This window comes from Benincasa hispida, chromosome 11 (assembly GCF_009727055.1).
Source record: "Benincasa hispida cultivar B227 chromosome 11, ASM972705v1, whole genome shotgun sequence".
Lineage (NCBI taxonomy): Eukaryota > Viridiplantae > Streptophyta > Magnoliopsida > Cucurbitales > Cucurbitaceae > Benincasa > Benincasa hispida.
The window spans coordinates 10,850,988-10,872,104 of record NC_052359.1 but is presented as its reverse complement, the minus strand read 5'-3'; the positions used below and the strand labels follow the sequence as shown (position 1 = coordinate 10,872,104).

At 31.8% G+C, this 21,117-nt stretch overlaps 1 protein-coding gene across 1 annotated transcript; it reads right to left on the bottom strand.

Annotated features, from left to right (window-relative positions):
* Window positions 1-4,993: 4,993 nt before the first annotated feature.
* Window positions 4,994-5,749, bottom strand: LOC120090555 (fasciclin-like arabinogalactan protein 1). The gene has a single exon (XM_039048281.1). The coding sequence runs from the start codon at window positions 5,747-5,749 to the stop codon at window positions 4,994-4,996; it is 756 nt and encodes a 251-aa protein (XP_038904209.1).
* Window positions 5,750-21,117: the final 15,368 nt, after the last annotated feature.

Here is a 21,117-nt window from a genome sequence, read left to right as displayed (position 1 = left end):
AGCTTCTCAATCAGATGAATCCTTAAAATGGTAGGCTTGTCGAGTTGGCAATCTGGCCACTCTCACCCATACAAATCAAAGTACTACCCTCATGAGCAGGAGTTCCCAACTCACTCAGGATTAAGGTCGTGTCACCTATGGTCATCTTAGTGAAATGTTAATCTCAATTATCAACAGCGTTGTATAAAGTGACTAATCATTTCATGGTCCAGTCTTATACAAACTCTTTGTATAGAATACCCTGTTCGCATGTCTCCACATGAATGGTCGAGATCAGACCATTTGTAGCACTTTACAACACTTGAAACATCTACAAAGCGGGTCGTACCCGTAGTGTCACAAGGATAAGGTATCCTTCTTTTATCCTTATACTATAGACCATTTAGGGTATTACTTAAGGCATGATCCATTTGTATGTCTCCACATAAATGCTTAAGTTACATAAAATAACCACGGATCTTAGTTTATTGGATTGAGTAAATGCTTATAAAATAACACTTATTTTATTAATAATAATATGTTTACAAAGTGTTTAAAAACTATGAGACTACCAAGAGAATTAGGACATCAATCCAACACTAAGACACCTCAAGAAGTCGAGAAGATGAAACATATCCCCTATGCATCAGTTATTGGTAGCTTGATATATGCGATGTTATGTTTAAGACCTGACATCTTCTATGCAATGGGGATAGTCAGTAGATATCACTCAGATCCAAAATTAGATCACTAGACTGCCGTTAAATATATCTTCATGAATCTTTAGAGAATGAGGAACTACATGTTCATGTATGGGTCTAGGGATTTGATCCTTACAGGATATACATACTCTGATTTTCAAGCTAATAGGGATTCCAAAAAATCCACTTCAGAATCAGTGTTCACTCTTAACGGGGGAGCTATAGTCTGGAGAAGCACCAAGCAATGGAGCATTGTTGACTCCACCATGGAGGCAGAGTATGTAGCAATTTGTAAAATTGCCAAGGAAGGTGTCTAGCTCAAGAACTTCTTGATTGATCTGAAAGTAGTTCCAGATATGTCAAAGCCCATCACTCTTTATTATGATAATAGTAGTGTTATGACTAACTCCAGGGAACGTAGGAGTCACAAACGTGGGAAGCACATTGAGGGGAAGTATTATCTAATACAAGAAATTGTGCATCGAGGGGACGTGATCGTCACGTAGATAGCTTCAACGCACAGCGTTGCTGATCTATTTACAAAAATTCTCACAGTTAAGGTGTTTGAGGGTCACCTGCAGAATATGGATCTATGGGACACGCCTCATTTAGTCTAGGGCAAGTGGGAGATTTTGTACTGGGTGCATATTGTATGCTCTAGTTTCTTACTTTATGTGTACTTTTATATTAGTTTGACTTTTATGATGTACACCTCACTAACTTTAGGACAAGTGAGAGATTATTGGGTTGATGCCCTAAATTTCGTGAGTCCTGTAATTTGTAATTGTATTGTACAAATATTTTATTTATCTAATAAAATCCAAGGCATTTTGTTTGATATTTAGTAGCATTAACCCACAAAACCAATAAACTGGTATTTAAGATTATCTTTTATAGCTTAAACATGTATGTGGAGACATACAAGTGGAGTATATTTAAGTGATAACCTAAATGGTCTGTAGTAAATGGATAAGGCTGGGTACCTTATCCTGGTGACACTATGAATACGGCCTCCTTTGTAGATGTTACAATTTTTGTAAAGTGATACGAATGATCTAATCCTGATCATTCATGTGAAGACATGAGAGCGGGTGTTCTATACAAAGAGCTTGTATAAGATCAGACCATGAAATGAATAGTCTCACTATATAACACCGTTGATAGAAGAGACTTACATTTCACCCAGATGACCATAGGTGACTTGACTTAAATCTTGAGTGAGTTGTGAACTCCTGCCTATTAAGGCGGTCCTATAATTTGCATGGTGAGAGTGGCCAGTTCGCCGACTCAATATGCCTACCATTTTGAGGATTCGTCTAATTGGGGAGTTGAGAATGCAGCTACACAAGAAGAATTTCACTCATTCTTTATAGTTAGAGTAAGTAGAGAAATTGCTCCCTTAAAGACTGATTCTGGGGCTTGAACAATGTGGCGTCACACCCTCTCTTGGACTAAGAGAGGTTTGGTTATAGTTAGACTATGACTTATTGTACATTAGAGGGATCAGTGGTACATAAGAAATTAGATGTAACTACAAAGGCAAAATGATAATTTTAGCTCAGCTGTACTTATGAGCAATTTGTGAAGGGTCATTGCACCGTTGATTGGTTATATCCAGTGGACACAAAAATATATTTGTAGTACGAAGCATGCAGCTGTTAGTTTTTAGTGGAGTGACCGACAGTTAATGGAAGTTGGGTAATTTAATTAAAGAGTTTAATTAATTATCAAAATACCATTGGAGCTTCAATCTATAAATCTATAAGGTCCCCTTAGTAGCTCAACTGGGATTATTGAGAATCAAATTAATTTTGAGTTAATTTGAATTGTTCAAATTAATTGAGAAAATTAATTATATATCATTATAATTAATATAAATTAATTATATTTGATATGATTAATATAATGTATTTGATGCATTATAATATAAAGTTTATTTTGAGAGGATATTTGAATATGATTCAAATATTAATTATATGAATTTGATTCATATAAAAACTATAGGCTAAATTTAATATGAATTTGGTTTATATTAAATACTATAGGTTAAATGAGAGAATTTCAAACTATAGTTTATAGGCTAAATTTAATATGAATTTGGTTTATATTAAATACTATAGGTTAAATGAGAGAACTCCTATGGATTCTCATCCCAAAAAAGAATACAAAGATTTTACTATGATGGTGTCCAACCATTAGGCCATTAGGATGATCGAAATGTTCGTGAGTTGCAGATCTTTGAAGAGGATTTTTCATCAAGAACTTTTGTGTCTTCAAGGGTATGTAATCACTAAACCTTAAATTTTGGGCGTCGAGAGTTATAAACAACTTCCGACGAACTAATTAACTAGTCGGGAGTTAGGCCACTTTGAACCCAAATTCCCAACGTGAGTTATATTGCGTCGAAGATTCTACGACATCTGGAGATAGCGTCTCTCCCAAGTAATAAACTCCCAACGGTTTTTTTAAACGTCATTAGAACCTCTTTTTCTTGTAGTGAAACTTAACAACAACAACAACAAAAATAACCCATAAAAAATGTATGTCTTTTTAAATTATATAAATTAAAAAAAAAAAACTACATGAAATATCCATAACTCACCACAACTAAACTCTACACCCGAAGAATACAAACCTTCTCAACCAATTCAATTCAACTTTATACCTCAAACACAGATAATTATTACCGACACAAATAATTATTATCTACAAACAATTATTACTCGTTCAACTCAATCCAACTTTGAGTGTGAAATGCACCCTCAACTATTATTATATTTTTATGAAAAAGGATTATTTGATTTGTTTTCATTACTTTTGAATACAGAATAATTAATTGATGGGTCCAGATATTCCATTAAAAATTACTTTAATCGATGTGCATTTTAGAATTATGGCTGACGTCTTGTTATTATACTAATAAATAATTTTGATTTAACCGAAAAATGATTATGTCGTTTTAAAAAGTATTATTATGTTTATGTAATGAGTGTTGGAAGAAAAAAAAAACAAAAGAGTGGACTTACATTTTAGTTCTTAACCTTTATAACTCAAAACAAGAAAAAATAAGTATTGAATCTCAAAATTTCATTGTCTTTTGGGGGAATACCTATTATTTGAAAAGTATATTTTTGAAATTTGAAGTATCTCTTTAGATATTTTTTATTTTAAAAAACCCTTCTTCAATATGTAGGGTTTGGCAAATTATATATGTCATGGGTCTCTAAACACTGAAACTATGTGTATCCTAAGAGAAATGTAATAAATCAATGGTAATTTGAAATGTAGTTATCATTTGATTACATTTAGTGTTGTTTACTTGTGTTTTGTACCCGTATACTAACATTTGGGGCCCACTTTCAAATCTGTAATAAAAAAATGTAACTCATTAACTAGCGGAGGATACTCAATCTAATTACGTTTTGAAATTACATTGATATCATTACCGTTGTTATTATTGTTACTGTTAGAGCATGAGAATTATGAATTTGTCATATTTAGCATTATTTATCGTTATTGTTTGACCTTAAACGATAACAATGACGATAATAGTAAATGTGACAGATTCATAATTCTAAGTAAATATGATCAAAAGTAAATTCAATTACGTTTGCGAATATGACCCATTACAATTGATCTATCAATAGAATCATATTACGATTACACTAATTTTCATTACAGATTAATAAACGTAGCCTAAGTGTTAAAAAGATCCATGACAATTCTCCACACCCAACATATTAAAGAGGTTTTTGAAGTTGTATATCACCTAAGTATTAAAGAAGTTTTTGTAATTGTCTACCAACTTGTCTATTTTTAAGAGTGGGGGCTCAAATCCCTATAACAAAAAGGATGGTGTAGTTTTTTACATACCTACAATCCATTTTTAGTGTGAATATAGGAAGTAGGTACTAAAGGATATTTCCTTGCTAGAGTTTATGGAAACAAGAAAGTATCTAGTGTTATGGTAGAATGTAAAATTTTTCGTACTATTTTTATTTATTGTTTATTGTAAAACGAGTATTTAAATATTATGTAGTACTTATATATTAAACTAAGGACAATGATTAGATGTATATTTTTTTTTTTACATAATAAGTTTAATTTTAATACAACATTATTTGTAACATAACAAATTTTAATTGGTTAACTGAGAGTTACAAGTTTAATTTTAATCAATTTTGCTTTAAAAACTTTCCCAAAAAAGTTAAAACTTGGACTAGATGAGACATTTTCATAGAATTTAGTAAATAAATCTTCCTTACAAGAAAATGAAAGGGGCTTCCATTTTGATAAGAGTAAACAAAACAAAACTACAGCAGTGAAAATCCCATCCATGCACCAAAAACTACAGCCGCAAAATAAAACTCTCCACCGTTAACTCTAACCGCAGAATTGCCGTCAGCATTTTGATCGGCCGGAGAGTCGTCCGGAGATTCCGCCGGCGAATCTGACATCGGTGACACTCCAACATCCGAGTCCCCCTTCACCTTACCCGAAGCCGGAGCCACCGCATCGGCAGTAAACAACTCTTCCGGCTCCAAAACCTTATCTATCAAAAAAACAACCAACGGAGCCTCATCAAAGAAACCAGCCCCATCCACCTTCGCCGTCACAATGCTAGTCTTAATGGTGACATCCTCGCCATCATTCTGCACCGTGAAGTCGAATTTAGCAGCACCGTCGGTGGCCAACGTATTGGTTTCACCGTTATTCGACTTCAAAACAGGCAACGGCATGTAAATCGGGACACCGTGGAACTCGAGGAGCGAGATTTTAGCGGGCGGAGTGAGGTTTTTGAACTTGGGCAAAAACTGGCCCCAAACATCATCGTTTGGGCAAAAAACAGTCAAGCCACCTTCAACGACGTCATTGAAGGCTTTTTCTGCGGCAGTGGAAGTTGCAAGGGCTAGAGCAAACGCGGTGCCGCCATGCGTAGCGAGCACGCTCGTGAGATTAAGTTGAGTCGAGTCGAGAGCAAGAGTCGGAGTCGGGGCCGGTGAATTGGTGGTGATTTGGGCATTGAAGAGAGATGGGAAGAAGAGGAGGAAGGGGAAGAGAAGATTCATTTTAGGGTTTAGAAAATGAGATCAGAGTGAGGGAAGAGAGATTTTTGTTTGTTGGATTAGGGAAATGGTGAGGAACATGTGGAAATTAAAGTGAACGTAAAGTGAAAGCTAAGCTATATGGAGTAATAATGGAAGAGATCTCTTAATCAATGGAGCCTCATGCATGGGATATTATAGTAGTAATTATGCCTATTGGGACCTTTTAGTCTTTAATTTTTTTTCCATAATCCTAGGTTGAATTATGAGTTTACTTTATGAGTTTCTAGGATTCTATCTTATGAATCTTCAAATTTTAAAAATAGTCTGATAGTTCTTCAAATAAAATAGGATTTTATCCGAGTTGAGATTGAGTCACATTTTATAGTATTTTTGGACCAACCAAAATAATTACATTGTCGATGCAATGGACTAGAGATATATATAAAGATATCAAAAATCGATTCGACCAACCGAATTAACATCGGTAAGTCGGAAATAGGTCTCATCGGTGAGTTATTGGTTTTCTCATAAAAATGAAAAAAAAAATGACCGACCAACCAATATATATATATTAGCGGCTTGTTTAGGATTCCTTGGACAAATGGCCAAATCGTTATAAACTTTTTAAAAATTAGCCAACAAAGTTTCTACTTGTAAAAATGGCCAACGGTCAATCTCATAATTTAGAAAATGACAAGTATGCCCCCTATTTTATCCCTTTGTATTTTATTAATCTCAAGAAATGACCTGATTTCAAAATTGAATCCCCTTTTTGGCCATTACCTGCAATTTAATGCCTTAGTGCCTTCAACCTTGGGATTTTTTTTTTTTAATGTAGCCTAAGTTTCAATCCCACTTCTATGATTGATTTAGATTTTTTTTAAAAAAAATTGAAAATCATGTTAACCTAACACTAACACTTCTATCAATGTCGCTGGTAGACACCGATAGGTTTTATTAGTGTCTATCAGCATCTATCATTGATAGTTCTAAAATTTTGTTATATTTTATAAATATTTTAGTTCATTTTTCTATATTTAAAAACAACTCAATCTTAAACTACTAAGTACTAAATTATTACGAGTTCATTGAGTAAACCTAATTTTATGGTCACGTGTGATTATCATTTTTTTTTTATTATTCTTGTTTTGAATAACACTTCATTCAAGGTACTATGATATTACCCTACTACATCTATTCATAATTTGGTACGTCATCAAATGATATATTAATTTATTTTATGGGCCCCACAAATTATACTTTTGTGACAAGCAATGAATGGGGGTAGTATGGAAAATTTCTCCCTTCCAACTCTTCTCCAAAACACCCATAAAGTGTTTTCAATATCACTAAATTTAGATCATGTTTACCAATCCATAATAAAAATTGGTATAATTGTAATGAAATTCTATTGATAGATCAAACATAATAGACCGTAATCGATAAAGTAATTGGATTACTTTTGATCATATTTACTTAGAATTATAAATATGTCACATTTACCGTTATCACGTTTAGGGTAAAATGGTAAAGATGATAGTAAATATGACAAATTTATAATTTTCATGTTATAACAGTAACAATAACGATAATCATAACAACATCAACGTAATTTTCAAAACGCAATTGGATGGAGTTCCCTCCACTTTTCAATCACTTTATGTTTTTTATTACAAATTTTGAAAGTGAGTTGAAGATAATAGTACGAAAATAGAAAACAAGTAACCATTCTTTAGATTGATTAATTACGTTTTTCGTGAAATAGAAGTGGCCTCATTCACTCGAAGTTGGTAAGTTTATAGCTGTAATTGGTATTAACTACAAGTTAAAGAAAAGCCAAAGTCAAAGGGGGAGAGTGAAAATATGGGGAAGAGAGAATCAGAAACTCATGTGCTTTGGAAATCACTTCCTCCTTTGCTTTACAATGAAATCATTTAATAGATCCAAAGGAGAGAACATCATAAGTACAAGATATTCAATTTAAATCCCACCCAATAGGATTGTTCAAAAAAAACCCAACTACTCAAATAACTCAATCAATCTAATTCAACCCATATGATTTAGATTAAGTTATCAATTTATTTAGGTTGGATTGAATTCAAATAAATAAAAAAATTTATAAGTTGGGTTGGTTCATGGATTCCCCTAAAATAACTCAAACCAACTCGAATCAAATCGAACTTATTACTAATATTAAAAAGCATGTTATTTTTACTTATAATGCAATTATTTTTATTTTATTTTATTCATAATTTTTTGATTAATTTATTCTCCAACAACTCCTAAAAATATTTTTTGTAGTATTTTGGAAAGAAAAATTTTATAATATAAATCAAAATTGGGCTATTAATTTTATTCAAATATATGAAAATAATTATATACAATTTTTACCTATTAACATATTCATTGGTTGGTCGGGTCAATTTTTACATATTATAATTTTAAATTTACTTTACGGGTCTCACATAATTCTTAAAAATTTGAATAAATAGTCCGACTAGTCTGAACCAACCCAATCAAACCTAAATGTTTCATGGTTGGATTGAGTTGGGTTCGTTATTTAATAAGGTTATTTAAGTTGAAGACATTTACAATCTAAACAACTGAATTGGGTTTGGTTCATTATTTAATAGGGTTGACAAAAGAAATAGCAAATTTTAAAGTTTCATTTGGAAAGGCAAAAATATTTCAAAATTATAAAAATTGCAAAACAAATTTAAATAATAGAAAATAATTATTATTAAATGACCAAACTACCCTAAAAACAACTAATTTAAGTGCAAACGAGAATTCAAATATAAAATACTTCAAAAACAACTTGAACAACTTGAATACCACAAATATCCTGTATCTAAACATTCTAGAAGCAATAATTAAAAATCGTCTCATATAGTCTTTCACACTTCCGGCTATCAATAGGGCGTGTGCGAGGGAAGCCTACAACCAGGTGGCAATGGTCGTCAAAAGCTTATGGATGTCCACAACGATGGATTTACTCCAAGGTGAGAGCAGAGTTAATTGTGCCTTGTTGGCAAGTGAGTATTTGAAGAAATTGCAACCTTTGAATGATGTGACTAAACAAAGAGAATCCATCGAGGGCAAACTTAGAAACCCTATTTGATTTAGGATTGTGTCATCAATTCCCTAACGTCATTGTTGAAAACAGTGTTCAAACCATAAACAACAAAAGTAAGAAACACACATGCAAGCGAGACGATGCAATTCAAGAGATGGTTGTTGAACCAATAGTGGTAGGCATGAGAGATTGAGGAGGAAGAGAGAGATTTGGGGAAGGAGGCAACGACTAATTAAAAGAGAAAAAGAAGATAAGATTTATGGGGTTTTGTTATTGTATTTTATTTAGATTGTTGAATAATATATAAATTTTCGTAAGAAATTGCAAACAACCAATATTTGATCTTGAAGATGTATTGTAGGGCTACGTTTTTTTAAACTTATTTATTGAGTTAAATTCTATTAAAATTTATTCGATTCTAAAAGAAATCTAGAATTAAAATTCTATTAAAATTTATTTTGACGCATGGGTTTCAAAAAAAAAAAGAAATTTAATTTTTCTTTTAATTTTCTTTTATATATATATATATATATATTATATTTATATATTATATATATATATATATATATATATATATATATATATATATTATTATATATATATATATATATTATCTTTTCTGTCTCAAATTTAAAATTTACAAATTCAAAACTTTCATCAACATAGATCAAAAGTTTCAAATCCAAAAATTTCAACCATGTTAAGCAAATGTATAAAAAACTTGAAAAGATAAAGCTGAACATCAAATCGAAAGAAGGTTACAACATTATAAGAAAATGCATAAAAAAATCAAATAAAATAAATAAATTTGATTTTGATTAACAAAAGATATATTTGAATATATATTAGTGGAGAAAAATCAGGAAGATAAAAATTATGTTATAATTCGAAATCACGAAAATAATGACTTATAATTTCACATTACAATTACATTGTATGTGTAAATGTACACTATTATAACCGATAATTACAAAAAAATTTGGTTAAAATATCATAATTTTACATTACAATTACAATATATGTTGATAAAAATCTCATAACTATGCATTACAATTATACTATATATACACACACTAAAAACTTTTTTGAAAAAATAAATCTAATAATAGTATATGTATCTTTTTAAATAATAATAATAATAATATATCATGAGATAAAATTTGAAAATTTCGGAACTAAAAAATTTACAATTAATTTGATAATAATACTTATACGATACAATTAAATGTGGTCATAAACATTTAAAATAATTGTTGATTAGTAAGATAAAATCAAATTTGAAAAAAAAAAAAAAAAGCAAATTCAGATTTAAATATGGGGAGAAATATAAGGAAAATATTGATTTATTTTGAACCAATTTGAAAAGTATCAAAATCTAATTTGATAATAAAATTTCAATTTCAATTTCAAAAGGGACAAAAAAAAATTCAAAATGGTGCTCATTTTCTGTTTTTGGCAAATCTGTTAGATTATAGTATGTTGACTTAAGTTGGACCAATTATATTATTTTTATCTTAATTATTAATAATAGTGGATTTGATTTTCCACTCAAATCTAAAGATACATTATAAATTAAAATTAAATGGTGATGAAAAAATTAAAGATAGATTAATTCTCAATATTTTTTAAAAGTGGTTAAATCAAATGAAATCTTATATAAAACTGTCAATTTAAATTTCAAAATAGGAGAAACATCCAACGAAAAAATTAAAAATATATTGTACTTTTAAAAACTATTTAGAAAAACATGGTACTTTTCAAACTATTTAGAAAAATATTGTTTTTTTTTAATAGGTCGAGGGTCAAAATTCGACCTAGACCTTTTGATTATTTTTTTCTTTTTAATTATTTAGACATTCGAACTTCTTTCTTTCTTTTTTTTCTTTTTTAATTTTCCATTTTATAAAAACAATTTCTAAAAATATTTTATTATTTTATTATTTTATTTAAACTCTAAAAAAAATAAAAAAGTGTAAATTAAAATATCTCATTTATATAAAAATAATTACAAAAATCAATGTGTCTCACAAGGCGGACGTCGTCGATTTCGAGCTAGTTGTCATTGTTGACTTCAAACTTGAGGTTGTTCGGGTTCTTTTTGATGTTGCTCTGGTACTTCATAATATAAATATTCATTATGCTCTCCACGACCCCGACCATGTCCATGCACGTATGAAGACGAAGGACCAGCCTCTGAGTCATAATGTCCAGAACCAAATGCTGACATCATCATCATCAGACTAACATAATCAGTTTGACTCTGCGTCTGCATCATAGGGGGCAATTCTTCCACATTATGAGCAACCTCATCAAACTCACCATCTTCCCGAACAGGTCCTCTACGTTTAGGAGCTGGTGGAGGAATAATATATATATTTTACATATAATGTATTTCCTCCATATAGCTTTGGTTGTCACTACATATAGCAAGAACCTGGTTCATATCATTCGCAACCTCACGGAGTCTACTGTTGTTTGATCTTTGTGAATTATAAAACAATTAGATAATATTTAAAATAAATTTAAATTAAAAATAATTAGATAATGTTCATTCATTTATCAGATGACCCACAGCTGCTCCCAGACGAGTGACGTAGCGCCTTGTGATATTATTATAACAATGAATATATTCTTGAGTGACATCCCTGTCAAACTGTTCAAGAGAAACCCCACTGCAATAAACCTTGCACGACAGTATCATCACACTACCAAATGTGCAACTTTTTCGGACCAATCTTCAGTCCTTAAGTCAATATCATACAATACGGGTTCAGTATTACAAGGCAATGGGACATCCTGCTGAAAACCGAATTGTCTCATCACCCTGTCAGGAAGATGCCACTCACCAATGTGAAAACATATAAGAGGACTCATCGTCCGCCATATGTTTTGACCATTCGTACAAAATTTAGGCAAAGTATGCATAATACGGCTCCTAAATAACCTAAAACACAAAATATTATATTAGAAAACATTAAAGATAAATACAATAAAAACGTGTATAAAATAATCAATTAGGTTCAGTGTAATGTACCTGACCAGGTTAAACATGCAGATCAAACATGTATCTATACTGGCTGATTATATGTGTGGTTGTCCTAGTCACACAAAATTTGTCTTTCCACCTAAAATTTTAAATTGATAATTTAGAATCAAAATTAACTAGATCAGTGATGTAAAAATTAAATTGAATTAAAACAACATACCGAGAACCGTAAGCGCGTCCAGCTAACTGAGCGTCATTAACATGTTGTAGTTGTGGAGCCATTGTTGGAAATCATTCCCAAGCCTATAATTGCAAAAGTATGAGAGGCCCAGCTATCTCTCGAAGCTTTAGGTCTTGTTGCTTTGCATAGTTGTCTATACAACCATGTCAAACATGCTTCACCCCACGAATACTGCCCAGCATCATAGAGGTTAGCTAATAATGGCAGGAACATCAAGTGAACAAAATGACTTGATTTATCGGAAAACAGGCTTCCACCCATCATTTGTAGTATATAACCTCGTGCATATCTTATGACGGTTTTCTCGTCTACATCATCTGTGAGCTCACGAAATTGTGTTCCTAACCATATCAAACTTAACCTCAATACTTTAATCTTGTCGGCAGGTGGGGTCACACCGAGGTATAGATGACAAACTTGTGACCAGTCATCGTACATCACTCCGGTGACTAGCTCACAATCAACAGGTAACCCCAACAACACTTCTATGTCTTATAGAGTGATAGTGCACTCTCCAACAGACATATGAAATGTATGCATCTCGGACCTTCATCTCTCAACCAAGGCTATGATCAGATGTCAGTCCAACTGAATAAATCCCAATCTGGCAACCCCATAGAATCCAAATGTGCACAGTAGCTGTAGTATTCGAGGGTGAAGCGTGATAGTGCGCTGGAAAACTACCTCTCGACACCTGCAAGATAATTCTCCAGTAGTACGATCTCGCCATACAACAGATGATCAATGAATGGACTGGTCATACAAAACATCGGGATCAACAGGTCCTAGGTTTAAAGCCATAATCTGAAAGAAAAAAATATTTATTTCTCAAATAAAAAAATATTTGTTTTTCAATTAGAAGAATAATGTACAATTTAATTAAATAATGTACAACTTAATTAAAAGAATAATGTACAACTTTATAAATTATAATAAAAAAATTGAATATATAAATAAAAGTATCTACACTTAATTTAATAAACATGATAAAAGAAGTATTTATTTCTCAATTAAAAGAATAATGTATAACTTTATAGATTTACAATAAAAAAAATGAATATACAATAAATTATATAAAAAAATCGAATCTACAATAAATTATAATAAAAAATTGAATTATACAATAAATTTATAATAAAAAAATTGAATATACAATAAAAATATAATAAAAAATTGAATATACAATTAAAATGGATATATAATAAAAAAATATTTATTTTCAATCCTAACTATTTGGAGGCCCATCTTAGTAACGAAGGACACTTCCTTCAATTATGGCCTAACTTATTACAAATCCACATCGTTGTTGAATGGCTGGTTCTGTTCCAATCCATTTCGTTGTGATTTAACGTGGGAACCCTTTTTTTTTTCGGTCTATCAGGTTTTCTCAACAACGATGGATCAGGATGTAAGACGGGCATATTAGGGTGTGTGATCCAGTAATCTTCATGCGGTACAGGTTGAAATTAAAGAGAGTAACATTCAGCATACGTTGACAATTTATAGTAGTCCTCAATAAAGCCTTCGTAGTTCATGTTAAAATGTGAGTAAACGACCATAAAATATGAGCATGGAATGCTAAATGCTTGCCACTTGTTACATGAACAATACTGCTCGGCCCTGTTTAGTCTCAATATTTGAACGTTTTCTCCTTTGACATTGAGACTATGACATCCGGTCTTCACATGAAACACACCTTCATACCGATCGTATGATTGTACTTCATGTTTACTAGATCTTGTAGCCCATTTATTTATTTTCTCGTGTGCATACCCAGATTTTTATTCCACTTAGTATTATAAAATATTTTTGAAATAAATTGTTAATAACATATATAAAGATATAAAATATTAACGGGTGTATTTATCTTGACGCTCCAATGCATCCCTTATTTCTTCTATTCTTTTCTCGAAATAATTCACGCATTTGAAGAATGTTATCTGAGCCAGAGCATTTATAGGCAACATTCGAGCTCTTTTGAGGACTCCATTTATGCACTCTGATAGATTTGTCATCATCCACCCATATCTGAATCCTCCATCGTGTGCTTAAGTCCATTGTTCTAAACTAATGTTGTCAAAAAAACTCAGACAGCTCCGATTTATTCCTTTGATATCTTAATTTCTTTATTGAACTTTCGAATTTGAAACTGACACCCGGCACAATAAACATAATTTTTCAATGAATTAAATTTATACTTTTTATTGAAGTTGCTGACAATATGTCGTAAGCAGAAACGATGTGACATTTCGGTCCCGTCCAACCATTTGTTGGATTGTTCACTGCTACGATTATACCAGTATGTCGATATGAAATTAAACACACCTCTTCATGTGTTACAATTTCTCTCAGGTGTTTTAGGAACCATCCCTATGAGTCTGTGGACTCTTCATTAGCAACGGCAAATGCAAGTGGAAGAAGATGGCCATTCGAGTCAATTGATGTAGAAATCAACAATTTTCCTTTATATTTGCCATACAAGTGTGTACCATCTATCTGAATTATCGGCCGACATTTATTAAAAGCTTCTATACAAGGACCAAATGCCCAAAATACAGAAGTTAGGATAACATGGTCTTCAGTAAGTGTTTCTTTAACTCTCCACTCTACACGTGTTCTGGGATTAATCTGCTTAACCATATATAACCACCTGGGTAACAATTTATAAGACTCATCCCAATCACCGAACACTTTAGCCAACGCTTTTCTTTTGCCCTCCCATACCCTATAGTAAGGCACATGATATCCAAACTTTGATTTGATGTCGGACTGCAATTGTGCCACACTGATAGATGGTTTTTCTCTTACGGCATCACAAAATTCTTGTGCAATCATTGATGAATCCAATTGCACGTGACTTTGACTTAGTTCTAAATAAAAACATGTATGCTGCTCATCGTACTTAGTGATCTCAAACAAGCCATGCGATTTTTTCTTTATTGCACGAAGTATCCACTTGCAACCTTCCTCCCACTTCTTACACCGAATTGTCCAAATCGTCAGTGTCGATTCAACTACCTCATATGGTGCGTGAAATTTTATTGCAAAACATTTGACCGCATGTTGTAGCATTTTCTTATCTTGACAAATCATCCCTTTATACACTTGAGTATTGTCAACATCCACAAGGGCTAAAATTGGGTCAAGTGCTCGAATGCTATTACATTTATATCCAAATCGTTGAATGTATCTAAAAGCATCTCATGTTCACGACCATCGAAATCCAACTTTTCAAATTAATCATCCGTTTTAGTTCTGACGACTCTAGGTTGTTAGCTTCCATATCTTCATTATCACATGGCACTCCGGATCAGGATCAATATATTGAGTTAGATCTTCGATCTGGCTAAATGATGTATTCAAGTTTATATCCATCCCTATCCTATTTACATTTACATACAAATGCACTAAATTCGACAGTGGCGTTACCATAGGGAATGACATAAACCTTATTGATCCTGATGGTTCTAGGTTAGGATGTCTATATATTATTTATATCTGATTTGTTCCCATATCTACACTAACTAACATCCCAACCATTTCAATGAATTGTTCAAATACAATTCCACTGTTCACATTTATGCTAAAACTCCCACTTGGTGGTTGGTCATAGTCAACTCCATCAATACCATCAATCATATTACCATTTGTAAACAACAAAAATCTCAAGCATTTATCTGCTATTTTCTTAAAATAAAAAAAAAAACAAACAAACAAACAAACATCAACTTTTTGTATTATACTTTTTATAAGAAGTATATTAAAAAATCACAATAATTTTGTATTAAACTAAAAATATTAAACTTTTAAATTTATAAACATAAATTTTTTAAGTTTTATGAACATTAATTTTTTAAACATAACAATAAATCAAACATTTTATAACTATTTTTAAACATAACAATAAATTAAATTTTTTATAACTATTTTTAAATATAACAACAAATTAAAACTATTTTTTCAAATTTAATACAAAATAAAAAATTAAATTAACTTAAACTTTTTCAAACTATTTTAAGCTACATTTTCAAAGTTAATACTAGAAAAATCAAATATGATAAGAAATATATTTAAAAAAATCACAAGAATTTTGTATTAAACTAAAAATACTAAACATCAACTTTTTAAACTATAAACATCAATTAGTTAAACATAACAATAAACTAAACATTTTAACACTATAAACATCAAAGTTAATACTAAAGAAATCAAATATCATAAGAATAAACTAAACTTTTCAAACTATACTAAACTTTTTAAACTATACTAAACTTGTTAACTATCACAATAATTTTGTATTAAACTATAAATACCAACTTGTTAAAACTAAGAATAAACTAAACATTTTAACACTATAAACATCAAAGTTAATACTAAAGAAATCAAATATCATATGAATAAACTAAACTTTTCAAATATCATAAGTTCAACTCACAGATTCAACGGTAGTTCTCTTTTTTCCTTCAAAATGACAATGTTCACCCTTTTTTCCTATTATTTGTTATTTGGCAATAACTACAAAAAAATTAAAAGAAAAATTAGAATCTATAAGAAAATAATAATATAAGAACAAAAATAAAATTTATAATTATTCTTAAAAAAATAAAAATTTAGTAGAGTAACGAACCAGTATAGTTCGTGATCAAAGGTTGTGTGAGAAAAATTTGTATAAATTTGTATCAAACGAAATAGAAGAAGAGAAATGAAAATGGAAAGAATGAGTTAAAAAATGGGAGGAGGGGGATATTAAGAAGAAGAGAAATTGAAACGAAAAGCAAATGGGAGGAGAGGGAGATGATTTCGAAGGGCAGTGAGCAATTAGTAGAGGAAGAAGCAGATGATTTCAAGGCAGTGAGCAAGAGATGATTTCAAAGGCAGTGAGCAAGAGATATTTTCAAAGGCAGTGAGCAAGGAAATGAAATTTGGGGTTTAAAACCACATAGGTCGAGTGTTCAACACTCGATCCACAAGTTGTAAAATTAAAGGTGGTGGTTGAGGGAGGCAGGACATGCGTTTAAAGCTGCCCAGATTCCTTGGTCAACAGCGGCAGGCACGGTCAGCAGCAGCAGGCACGGCAGCGGCAGCGACAGAGGATGGCAGCAATGGGACGGATCATGGTACTTGTCGAGGGTTGAACTTTCAACCTACATAAGTCGAATGTTCAACGTTCGACAAGTCTTGCTTGTCGAGGGTTGAACTTTCGACTTATGTAGGTCAAAAGTTCATGCAAACACTTTCTCGAGTTCTCAACCTTCGACCTCCATCTTCGTCGAATCCTCAACTCTCGACTTCTAGCCTTGAACAAACAAAACAACCACATATCTCTAATTAGTTTCAAAACCACCATATTTTTCTAATAACTTTCCAAAAATACAATATTAGAATAAAAGATCCAAAATCCAACATCTTTATCTCTTGAATCCGTTAGGTTGAAATCTCATAACTAACAATTCCAATTATATTGTATTTCTATTGAGAATTACGGCCTCATAATCGAAGATTCCATTATACTGGATTTCTAGTGAGAATTGATACTCGCAGCACGCTTTTAACCAAAATCTTATTAATTTCGTTTTTTGACAAAAATTAAATGAACCCCTCCAATTTTACTATTTCCTCCGATTTCGCTATTTAACAAAGATTAATTGGACCTAAAAAATACTTTAATCCAACCCAACCCAGCCACGAATACTTTAGTACCCAAATATGATTCATTATGTCTTCTTTTTAAGTTGATTTATGGATTTTTATTTTTGATAAACCATATTTGGATCTTGTATGGTATTTATTTAGTTAATACATAAAAAGTTTCAATTGTGTCAATAAACTCTAAATCAATCCTCTATCTAATTGTTATTATTAGCATACTAAATAAAAAAGTTGACATGATACGTCCAATAGATATACATTTTAGTTGACATGTAACAATAGTTTAAAATTTTGGTCGAATTCTTGTAATTTCGAGAATTCAACCCGCCCGAAATTTCGGATGTGGGAATTTTGATTTTTCCCCATTCTTGAAATTTCAGTGGAAATTTCAATTTTTCATTGAATTTCTCGAAATTTTGATGAAGATTTTGAAAAATATCAAAATTTCGATTTTTTTAAACACTTAGGCTCCATGGAAGTTTTATAAGGTTTTTAGACTTGTCTTGATTACATGAATTGTATAGTTTCACACATCAATATTTAATTTCACCTGAAATTTAAATTGATGTAAATTTTATTTTTTTACCATCCAAAGTTTTCGTTTCCAAGAAACCAAAATTGAGAAAAATAATATAACATATTTTTTTTTAACTTCATTGAAACCTTTTTTTTATTGAATTTTCAAATTATTTCACCTCAAAATTGAATTGAAGTTTTATTTTTTACCATCCAAAGCTTTCATTTTCAAGAAACCAAAGTTGAGAACAATAATAAATTATATTTATTTTTAACTTCATTCAAACACTTTTCCATTGATTTTTCACATCATTTCACCTCTAAATTAGATTGATTTAAGTTTTATTTTTTTTATCATCCAAAGCCTTCATTTCTAAGAAACCAAAATTGAAAAATAAAACATATATTTATTTTTGTTTCATCCAAAACCTTTTCCATTGAATTTTCACATCATCTCATCTCAAAATTGAATTGATAGTTTTTATTTTCAAAAAAAAAAAAAACTTAGAAACTATGTACTTTGGTCAAAATAATTATTCTTACTCAGATTATGATGGTCCTTCAAGATTTGATGATAACAATTTTCAGCCAAACTTTACACCGAATAATTATTATCCATCTAAAAGAGGAAGATCATGGACCAATGAGATGTGGATACCAATAAGGTCTAGGAAAATTGACAAAAATGACTCATTAGAAGTTTTCCTTTGGAAAAAATGACCATTTTTTTTAAAAAAAAATGTATTTTTAACCCCTCAAAATTTACCGTAGGTAGAAAAAGACTATTATACCTTTTTTTTTAAAGAAAAAGATTCAAAACCCCTATCCCTCCCTCCATGACCATTTTCTTGTTCAACCCTTCAAATTCCTTTCAAAACTCCTCACATTATTTTAGTTTTTCTTCAACATTTTGTTTCATCGCCTTCAAGTTTATCTTCATCAATTAAGAATTCATGCACATTTTAGGAGGATTTTGGTATTGGATTTTTTGGAATTGTTCTTGATTATGTTTTTGCCTTTATTCTATTATAATAGCAAATTTTTTGATCTTGTGTGAGCTTATTTGATTCAAAAAAGTTGAATTTTTTTGTAACAAGTTTATGGGTTTTTATGTGGTTTCATAATTTTTTAGATTTTTTGTGAAAAAATGTTGCACTTTAGAATGATTTTGAGGCCTATAGATAGTATATAAGTTATTTGTACAGTAGAAACCATTTTTTTCTTTAAACTCTGATTTTCGAATTTTGAGATGTCTCCAATTCAATGAAGCTTGGTCGGACTTCATTAGATCTTGATCGAGCAGGACTTGTGAGGAATCGAGATTAGGAAGGAGGCTGGAAAGGGAGAATTAGGCCAAAGTTTATGCCGACCAGAAAGGGGGGCGGGCCAGGCGAGAAATGGAGGGCACTAGGTGAGTGTGGGTGAGAAGAGGAGGGGACCAGGCAAGAAGGAGAGGGGACAATTTTTTGGCTTAGTCTCGAGACCGACTGGGTATGGGGTCGGGCCAAAAAAATATGAACGGGTGGACTAGGCAACTTGGGAAATGGGGTGGGATCGGGCGAGAAGGGAAATTGACGTTACTATTTTTTGGCCCAATTTCGAGCCCAGTCGGGTATGGGGTCGAGCCAAACACCAGTAACAGGTGGACAAGGTGACTTGGGACTGGAAAGGTGAGTGGGACCAGGTCATCTTCGAAGCTAGCTATTGGTTTTTTGGCTCGATCCCGGGCCTGATCCGGTATGGGGCCAGGCCAAAAACCAATAGCTATAAGGTTGGGTCTGGGCGACTCAGGACTGGGAAGGCCGGACCAGGCAATCTTCGAAGCTAGCTATTGGTTTTTGGCCCAATCATGGGCTCGGGCGGGTATGGGGCCGGGGCAAAAACCAGTAGCTTACATTTATTCTTTTTATTTTAAAATATTATGACGCATTGTTATATTGTGTTGACTTCTAATTTATCTATTTGATGAAAAATGTAGGTTATAATAGAACCAGAAATGAAGGTTCATCCTAATGATCATTTTCCTGTCGCCCTTTCATGTTGTTCCCATAGAGGAAAGGTTATCCCTAAAATTAAGAAAAAAACTAACTCCGTCACAATTAGCCATGTTTAGATAAACATGTTTTGGTCCTCTCCTCGACACAAACATCATCTTCAATGGACCACTGATTCATTATATTTTTCTTCGAAAGGTAGAGGAACCTAAGAGAGATGTTATTAGTTTTAATATTATAGGGAATAAGGTATCATTCAGCCAAATAGAGTTTAACCTTATTACTAGATTAAAACATTAAACTAAAACTGTGAAAGGAGAAAAATCTTTTGTTAGATGTTGCATGAAAATGTAGAATAAATATACATGCATCTTATGATATGTGTTAATCTCCATGCATCGATGGTCATGCATTGGACTAAGAAATATGCAAGATCCGTTTAAGAATATATGTGATGACCATGCGTTCCTGACACAAGTTTTCTTGCTCTCTCGCCAAGTATAACGAGAACAAGTTTCTCGGGGTGATCCGAGGTCGAATTCAGAGACTTGTAACTAAATGTTATTTGTGAAGTAATGCGTTTGAGGCGATGGATAAAAGTAAAAAGATAAAAATTAAAGGATTATGCACTACTCCTACTCCTAACTAAACAGATTGAGTAATGGAAGTTTAACTAAAAGAATTGATAGAGATGCAGCAGTCGTCAATGCATAATAATGTTCATTATGTTAGGTCGCCCAAGTAATCCCAGCTCGCCACACTAACGTATCGCGCACCTCTCGGTGGCTAGCCGCATGCTTATATCTCTATAATCCATGGTTGTGACGAGTATAAGATCATGTCTATCTCTAGGAACAATGCATACTTCGCTTTAGTGTGTCACTAACACCCTCTAAGGCTGTTAATTGCGGTTAATCAATTTATAGA

Excerpts from the sequence above, each read along its gene's own strand:
- LOC120090555 (XM_039048281.1), bottom strand. The coding sequence starts at position 5,749 with ATGAATCTTCTCTTCCCCTTCCTCCTCTTCTTCCCATCTCTCTTCAAT.